Below are 9,318 nucleotides of genomic sequence, written 5' to 3' on the forward strand. Positions count from 1 at the left end.
CCGAGTCACATTAATGAAGGCCTTCATCCAATGTCAAGATGACGGAAAAATAAGAGTAGGGTCCCATGTGTATCTCCCAATAAAGTCCTTATAGTAGCAAATATAAAGTTCCATGAAGAATATCCACTAAAGAAGAAAGACAATATTACAAACAAAGATAACAACAAATGCCAAAAGGCATATAGGTAGTAAAATTTAATTAACAAATCCCACGAAAAACATAATACAGAGTCGGCAGGAGAACATCAATTGTGTGGATTGGACAAATAAGTAAAATGTATATGATAAAAGAGTATATTATAAAAAAGGAGAAAAACTCAGTGTCTCATTCAGGCCCCGCGGGCTCACCGTGTTAAGGCTAACTATCCACTGAGCCTCTTTTCGAGCAAGAACCTATTTGATGTTGCCACCTCGGGAACCGAGGTGTACAGCATCAATGCCGCGTACCAATAATATTTTAGGGTCACCGTTATGTGAAATCCTAAAGTGGCGAGGTAAGGTCTTGAGCTCGCGTAAATCGGTCGCCGTCCTGGCCACGCCAATGTCCCGCACGTGCTCACGTACCCTAACCCGAAGTTCCCTTGATGTCAAACCTACATAGATCAAACCACATCCACAAGTGGCGTAATAAACAACATTACTTGTGCCACAAGAAATGTAGTGGAGGATCTTGAATTGACGGGAACCATCGGAGGACGTGAAATGAGCACTGCGCAAGACATTGGCGCAGGCAAGACAATGACCACAGGGAAAGCAGCCAACCGTTGGCCCATGGGACCCAAATGGATTAGGCCTTGGGGGAACGTAATGACTGGACACTAAGAGGTCCCCAAGGTTTCTCGCACGACGTGCCGTCATGAGTGGTGAATTGCCTATGTGGTCACGTAGAGACGGCTCTGTGTTGAGGATACTCCAATGACGGTCAAGGACCTGTCGCATCGCATCCCACTCATGGTTAAACGATGAGATGAAGCGGATTTTACCCTGTGTCTCCATACCCCGTTTGGTCTGGTTGGTATATAGAAGACTGTTCCGAGGGGTTCTGCGGGCCCTCTCATAGCCACGCGAGATGCTGCGGTTACTGTACCCGCGCTGTTTAAAACGTGTCGTTAGATCACACGCCTGGGCTTCGAATTTTTGATTTGTGGAGCATATCCGCCTCATCCTCAGGAACTGGCTGACCGGGACGGCCCGAATAGTTGATGCATGATGTGCCAACTCGTGGATTAAGGCACAGATTTAGGCACTGTGTATTTATAATGTCTACCCTCTTCTTCTATATTACTGTGTATTTATAATGTCTGCCCTCTTCTTCTATATTACTGTGTATTTATAATATGCCTCCCTCCTTCTTCTATATTACTGTGTATTTATAATGTCTCCCCCCTCTTCTATATTACTGTGTATTTATAATATGTCTCCCCCTTTTTCTATATTACTGTGTACTTATAATGTCTCCCCCTTCTTCTATATTACTGTATATTTATAATATGTCTCCCCTTCTTCTATATTACTGTGTATTTATAATATGTCTCCCCCTTCTTCTATAATACTGTGTATTTATAATGTCTTCCCCCTTCTTCTATATTACTGTGTATTTATAACGTCTCCCCCTTCTTCTATATCATTGTGTATTTATATGTCTCCCCCTTCTTCTATATCACTGTGCATTTATAATGTCTCCCCCCTCTTCTATATTACTGTGTATTTATAATATGTCTCCCCCTTATTCTATATCACTGTGTATTTATATGTCTCCCCCTTCTTCTATATTACTGTGTATTTATAATATGTCTTCCCCCTTCTTCTATATTACTGTGTATTTATAATGTCTCCCCCTTTTTCTATATCACTGTGTATTTATGTCTCCCCCTTTTTTAATATTACTGTGTATTTATAATATGTCTTCCCCCTTCTTCTATATTACTGTGTATTTATAATATATCTCCCCCTTTTTATATATTACTGCATAGTTATAATATGTCTATGTAGTAATAATATGTTATAATATGTCTGTGCAGCAATATCCTCATACCAGGATTGGGGATGAGGGAGCCATGCATACCAGGATTGGGGATGAGGGGGCCATACATACCAGGATGGGGATGAGGGGGCCATGCATACCAGGATTGGGATGAGGGGGCCATGCATACCAGGATTGGGATGAGGGGCCATGCATACCAGGATTGGGACATGTGAACACGGCCTTACAGACACAAAAAAGCAAGATGTCGTATAGTGAAGCAACATAGTTCTGGCGGCTCCGACTGTGAATGAAGGGTCAAAAATTAATCCACAGGTCCCAACTAGAGATGAGCAGAACGCACAGATGAAGTCACGCTGCCCTGGGTGATCAAAAGCCGACGGGGACGCCGGAACATTAGAGATTCATGCACTCCTGTCCAGCCGCCAGGTAACACTGACCGGGATGCTGGACCAAAGATCCAGGAATCCATCCGCTCATCTCTAGTCCCAACTGTCCCGGATACAGTGGACAGTCCTAGATTTGGGTCTGCACCCTGCAGTCTCGGGCGTCTGCTGAATGTCCCTCATTACCACTGCCCCTATGACAACTCCTCCTGCCAGGGGAGAAAGAAATGGTAAATGGGTATGGATTGGGGTGCTGTGACACCAATATAGGACAGTGATATCAGTACAGAACCAGTGACTCCAGTATAGGGCAGTGATATCAGTACAGAACCAGTGACTCCAGTATAGGGCAGTGATATCAGTACAGGACCAGTGACACAAGTGTAGGGCAGTGACACCACTGAGCAGGGTCGGCGTCAGCACCCTGGCAAGTGCCGGTACCCTGGACCATCAGAGGGGCCCACTCGCTGTCGGGGCGCTGCTTAATTGTCGGCACTTCAGACATGGCTGCGCGCAGTGCGCTGTGAGGCTGTGTCTGATAGTAATGACATAGCAGGGACGACACTGCGCCTTTAATTTTGCTTGGGCGACACACAAGCAAAATTAAAGGCGCAGTGTCGTCCCTGCCATGTCATTACTACCAGACACAGACGCACAGCGCACACCCATGTCTGAAGTGCCGGCAATCAAGCAGCGCCAGCGGTCCTGAACAGGTGCCAGGGAAGCGGCCTGGGCCCCGACGGCGAGTGGGCCCCTCTAATGGTGCAGGGCCATGTCTGTGACATGTCGGCCGTCCTGCACTGCCACATACCTGAGGAGCTGGACAGGACACAGGCCGAGGGCAGGTGAGCAAGCTTCCCCCAATCCCCATATTAAAAATATTTCTAATGTGTCTGTATGTGTGTGCATATATGATGTGAATATCTGTGTATGTCAGTTTGTATGACTGTGTATATATATTTATGTCTGTTTTATATGTGTTCTTAAGAATTTGTGTTCAAATATGTATGTATGTCTGTATATGTACGTATCTGTGTATACACACGTGGTCAAAATTGTTGGTACCCCTCGTTTAATGAAATAAAAACCTACAATGGTCACAGAAATAACTTGAATCTGACAAAAATAATAATAAATTAAAAATCTATGAAAATGAACAAATGAAAGTCAGACATTGCTTTTCTGCTTCCACCGAATTTTTGAAAAAAATTAAGCTCATGAAATCGGCCTGGACAGAAATGATGGCTCTTCTTCTTAACTTAATATTTTGTTGAACCTTTTGAGGCAATCACTGCAATCAAACGATTCCTGTCACTGTCAATGAGACTTCTGCACCTCTCGACAGGTATTTTGGCCGACTCCTCATGAGCAAACTGCTCCAGTTGTCTCGTGTGTGAAGGTTGCCTTTTCCGGACGGCATGTTTCAGCTCTTTCCAAAGATGCTCAATAGGATTTAGGTCAGGGCTCATAGAAGGCCACTTCAGAATAGTCCAATGTTTTCCTCTTAGCCATTCTTGGGTGTTTTTAGCTGTGTGTTTTGGGTCATTATCCTGTTGCAAGACCCATGACCTGCGACTGAGACCAAGCTTTCTGACACTGGGCAGCACATTTCTCTCTAGAATCCCTTGATAGTCTTGAGATTTCATTGTACCCTGCACTGATTCAAGACACCCTGTGCCAGATGCAGCAAAGCAGCCCCAGAACATAACAGAGCCTCCTCCATGTTTCACATTAGGGACAGTATTCTTTTCTTGATATGCTTCATTTTTCCATCTGTGAACATAGAGCTGATGTGCCTTGCCAAAAACTTCCATTTTTGTCTCATGTGTCCATAGGACATTCTCCCAGAAGTTTAGTGGCTTGTCGACATGTAGTTTGGCAAATTCCAGTCTGGCTTTTTTATGATTTTTTTTCAACAATGGTGTTCTCCTTGGTCGTCTCCCATGAAGTCCACTTTGGATCAAACAACGACGGATGGTGCGATCTGACACTGATGTTCCTTGAGCTTGAAGTTCACCTTTAATCTCTTTAGAAGTTATCCTGGGCTCTTTTGTTACCATTCATATTATCCGTCTCTTTGATTTGTCATCAGTTTTCCTCTTGCGGCCACGTCCAGGGAGGTTGGCTACAGTCCCATGGATCTTAAATTTCTGAATAATATGTGCATCTCTAGTCACAGGAACATCAAGCTGCTTGGAGATGGTCTTATAACCTTTACCTTTAACATGCTTGTCTATAATTTTCTTTCTAATCTCCTGAGACAACTCTTTCCTTTGCTTCCTCTGGTCCATGTTGAGTGTGGTACACACCATGTCACCAAACAGCACAGTGAGTATCTGTAGCCCTATATACAGGCCACTGACTGATCACAAGATGGTAGACACCTGTGATGCTAATTAGTGGACACAACTTGATTTAACATGTCCCTTTTGTCACATTATTTTCAGGGGTACCATCATTTCTGTCCTGGCCGATATCATGAGTTTAATTTTTTTTAAAAGTCTGTGGAAGCAGAAAAGCAATGTCTGACGTTCATTTGTTCATTTTCATAGATTTTTTATTTATTATTACTTGTGTCAGATTCAAGTTATTTCTGTGACCATTGTGGGTTTTTCTTTCATTAAACGAGGGGTACCAACAATTTTGACGTGTGTATGTTTGTTTATGTGCATATGTGTACCATGTGCATGCGTGTATGTGTGCGTGTGTCTGTGTACTGTGTGCGTGTCTGCATACTGTGTGTGCGTGTCTGCGTACTGTGTGTGCGTGTCTGCGTACTGTGTGTGTGCGCATGTCTGCATATATGAAGGATGAGGGGGCAGCCTTTGCCCTGTGTTGTATACCTATATTTGTCTGCGGTATCTGTGCATCATGAATCGTGTATGTGTTAAAGGGGCCACTGAGACTCTTTTGCGCGGGGGGCTGCTGAGCTCCCGCTTGCTCTCTCACTCTCTGTCTCTGTCTGTGCTGGATTCTGAGCTTCCTCTTTATTTACTCCTGACAACCCCGCCCCTCTGGTCATGTGACTCTTGTCTAGTCATGTGACCCTGCTGTCACCATGGCGTCCTCCTGCTGCAGCCTGGAGTGCAGGGGCAGAGCAGGACGGCTGCGGAGGAGATTGGAGAGGCTGCAGGAGGGGCGAGGAGACGGTGAGACCCCGGAGCTGTGACTGGGGGGCGGGAGGCCGGAATGACAGGGGTAACTGGAGGAGGTCGGTTGTGTTATACACAGCGCTGCACCCGCCCGTAACACGTGACCCCTGTGCTACTGGGGGACTACAAGTCCCAGAAGGTGGTTCTTTGTGTGCAGCTCACAAAGGGTCCGCAGAGTAGAGGGGCTGTGAGCGAGGGGTGAGACCCCGCAGGGGGGCGGCTGGTGTTCTACATGTGATGTCCTCTGTGTTTATTGCCTTTAGATGCCGCTATATTGAAGGCCATCGCTGCTCTGCAGAAACTGAGCAATCGGTGCAAGGAGACGGCGAACGCTGACCGCACGGAGTGCCCTGCGCTGAAAGCGGACCTCGCGGAGTGCCCTGCGCTGAAAGCGGACCTCGCGGAGTGCCCTACGCTGAAAGCGGACCGCACAGAGTGCCCTGCGCTGAAAGCGGATCTCCCGGAGTGCCCTGCGCTGAAAGCGGATCTCACGGAGTGCCCTGCGCTGAAAGCGGACCTCGCGGAGTGCCCTGCGCTGAAAGCAGACCTCGCGGAGTGCCCTGCGCTGAAAGCGGACCTCGCGGAGTGCCCTACGCTGAAAGCGGACCGCACAGAGTGCCCTGCGCTGAAAGCGGACCTCGCGGAGTGCCCTACGCTGAAAGCGGACCGCACAGAGTGCCCTGCGCTGAAAGCGGACCTCACGGAGTGCCCTGTGCTGAAGGCGGACCGCGCGGAGTGCCCTGCGCTGAAAGTGGACCTCACGGAGTGCCCTGTGCTGAAGGCGGACCGCGCGGAGTGCCCTGCGCTGAAAGTAGACCTCACGGAGTGCCCTGTGCTGAAGGCGGACCGCGCGGAATGCCCTGCGCTGAAAGCGGATCTCACGGAGTGCTCAGCGCTGAAAGCGGACCGCACAGAGTGCCCTGTGCTGAAGGTGGACCGCGCGGAGTGCCCTGCGCTGAAAGCGGACCTCACGGAGTGCCTTGCTCTGAAAGCGGACCTCACGGAGTGCCGTGCTCTGAAAGCGGACCGCGCAGAGTGCCCTACGCTGAAGGCGGACTGCGCGGAGTGCCCTGCGCTGAAAGCGGACCTCACGGAGTGCCTTGCTCTGAAAGCGGACCGCGCAGAGTGCCCTACGCTGAAGGCGGACCTCGCGGAGTGCCCTGCGCTGAAGGAGGATCTCACGGATTGCCCTGCGCTGAAAGTGGACCTCGCGGAGTGTCCTGCGCTGAGCGCTGACCATGCAGAGTGCCTGGCGCTGTATACCCAGGTATAGTGAAGGGTACCCAGGACGAGAGCGATTACCTGGGGGACGGACAAGGGCTCATTCACACTCACCAGAAAATTCCCTATTGGGCGAGAATTTCTGGAAGCTCCGATCAGAAATATGTATAATTTCTGCATTTATTCTGCCACGTGTGAACAGACCCTTAGTCCGTGTGTGACGTCATCATGGCGCTGATTGTTGCCCTTTCTTTCCAGGCCTTATTAGACGTCACTTACTGTGAAGAGAACCGTCTGGTGGAGGCCGAGTTCCCCGGAGACGATTCCCTGCGGACAGTCAGAGACCTGGTGCAGCTGCTGTCGGAGCCGGAGCGTCTCCCGCAGGTCGTCATTTGTACGGGTTTCGCATTTATACGTATTATCTATGCGCTGTGATCTGGGGACTGCACCGTGGTGGTCATGATGGGAGTTGTAGTCTTACAACAGCTACACAGATTATTCCAGAGCCGTGCATTAGACAAGTCAGTGAGACCTAACTGCAGTTCCAGGCACAGCCACTATTAGATGTGCGGCGCTGTGACTCCTTCCTTTGGCCGATACGACATTGATGGTCTATAAGGAGAGACCGCAGCTTTCTTTTCCTGGAAGAACACTGCAGAGGTTCTCCTGTTCTTCCGCATCAGACGCGCTCGTGATCGGCAGGTATCAGCCACCGGCAGAAAGGACTGGAGCCCAACGGCCCCTTTAAATATATGAAGAAGCGTAAGACAAATCACCACTGCTTTATTAAGAATATTAGTGGCAACGATGCAAAAGTCATGTAGAAAGGAGGGCGCAGTGCGACATCCCAGGGGATCCCTGTAATTAACCTGCACTCTCCATGGAGGGGAGCAGGAGATGGCGCTGACCTCTCTGAGGATCCAGAGCAGACGTTAGTTGTTTGTCTCCTTCCACAACACCCCATGTCCTGTATCTTGAGGTTATCGCGTCCCACACGTCACTGAAGAATGAATTTTTCTTTCCACAGAACTCCGTTCTTGACATAGAAGTTCAGGAATGTCTGCACTGGAGGCGAGGAGCGCTGCTCTACATGTACTGCCACACCGTGGGTGAGAGGGAGCGATGGGAGCTGAGACATCCAGGGACCTTTCACCAGGTATCGTTACCACCACAGAGCCCGGTCCACTGCAGACTGCAAGCGAATGAGGTTGCATTCACATTATGACCTGCAGAGCACCGCGATAGCAAGATGCACATAGTCTGAATTATTTGGGTTTTTTATTACTTGCTTGTCACAGTTGCGGTACCTTGCAGGTCGCTCCACTGTGATGTAACATCAGAGATATACAAAGCGCGCCGGTCTCTCTGGAGGACCGGGATGGTCCTGGGCTACAGCAGCCCCCACTAATATTAATCAAATGTAATTCTTAGTGTCAGCCTCCTGGTGGCAGCAGAGCACACTCATGGTTCTTGCATCTAAAACTTGACAATGCATTTTCTGATGTTCACTTCCCTTTAAGGAATTGCTTTGATAATGCTAAAACTTTTTCTTATTACTCCTGCTCAGTGTCTTCAAGATGGCGTCCATTACCTGCTGAAAATGCTCCACATGCGGAGTCCTGTCCAGCTGGATGACAAGGTTTTATTTTGGGATATTAACACTGCAGCGCTGCTGGAGAAAGGTAAAGGGGCTGACACAGGAGAGCAGTGACTCTAAAGCGCAGGCTGTTTCCACATGGTGCAGTCAGATTACAGTACCAGAGATCTGACCGCAGCGTGTGAACACACAGCTATCAGCATGTGCGCTGTCCACAAGGTATAAGGGGCACTGGCAGTGACATTGTCCACCAGCAGCCGCTGACGGCTAGCCCCGGCAGTGATTGTGTGTCTTGTCCTCCATGTGACGTGCAGGGGTCTTCAGTGACGTCCACGTTCTGGCTCTGATGTACTGCGGAGAAATGTGTTACTGGGCGCAGCGATACTGCAGGGACACGGAGCAGACGACACAGCGCAGAGCTGATCCTGAGGCTCCAAGTGAAGATCTTCAGTTCAGAGACATGGGGGAGAAGGTCCTGGACACGTACGTGGGTGTCTGTGAGGGGCCCCTGCGGGGACAAGGATGGAGCACTGATAATGCCAAGAAGATCCTGCAGTATCTCAAGGGAGATGTGTGATTGTGTGCAGGGTTAGGACCACTTATATGTAAACGCACAGCGCTGGGGACACATTGTACCCACCGTCATGTATCAGGTATTATACTGTACCACTGACTGCAATGTATGACCGCCACAGTGCCCGGTGTTTGGATTAAAACCTGAATAAGTATAGAAAACGCATTCTGCTTTTGGTATGGAAAGAAAATTAAATAAAACTGCACTGACGCTCTGGGAGCAGTCACCACTGTATTTTATGGTCCCTGTTACAGTCACGATGCCCGGCCCTAAACTAATGGCCTCAGATGTTCCGATGAGGCTGCTCAAGTGACCGGCTGTCAGGCCCGGCAATGTGACCATAACGGAGACCATCATACAATTGTGAAAATAAGCCGATAGGATAAAATGCAGCCGATTTTGCG

General features: G+C 48.9%; 1 protein-coding gene across 1 annotated transcript; it reads left to right on the forward strand.

Moving 5' to 3' along the window:
* Positions 1-5,386: 5,386 nt before the first annotated feature.
* Positions 5,387-9,318, forward strand: RIMOC1 (RAB7A interacting MON1-CCZ1 complex subunit 1). The gene is made up of 6 exons (XM_073655107.1): positions 5,387-5,519; positions 5,786-6,789; positions 7,002-7,127; positions 7,771-7,899; positions 8,311-8,425; positions 8,655-9,318. The coding sequence occupies exons 1-6, from the start codon at positions 5,429-5,431 to the stop codon at positions 8,915-8,917; spliced, it is 1,728 nt and encodes a 575-aa protein (XP_073511208.1). The 5' UTR covers positions 5,387-5,428; the 3' UTR covers positions 8,918-9,318.

The sequence above is a fragment of the Phyllobates terribilis genome, unplaced genomic scaffold (genome assembly GCF_046119375.1).
Source record: "Phyllobates terribilis strain yellow unplaced genomic scaffold, ASM4611937v1 Scaffold_1__5_contigs__length_1240528914, whole genome shotgun sequence".
Lineage (NCBI taxonomy): Eukaryota > Metazoa > Chordata > Amphibia > Anura > Dendrobatidae > Phyllobates > Phyllobates terribilis.

Bases quoted from the DNA above. Each gene is read 5' to 3' on its own strand.
- RIMOC1 (XM_073655107.1), top strand. From the start codon at position 5,429: ATGGCGTCCTCCTGCTGCAGCCTGGAGTGCAGGGGCAGAGCAGGACGG. The intron at 6,790-7,001 runs GTATAGTGAAGG...CTTTCTTTCCAG, and splicing joins GCCTGGCGCTGTATACCCAG to GCCTTATTAGACGTCACTTA. The intron at 7,900-8,310 runs GTATCGTTACCA...ACTCCTGCTCAG, and splicing joins ATCCAGGGACCTTTCACCAG to TGTCTTCAAGATGGCGTCCA.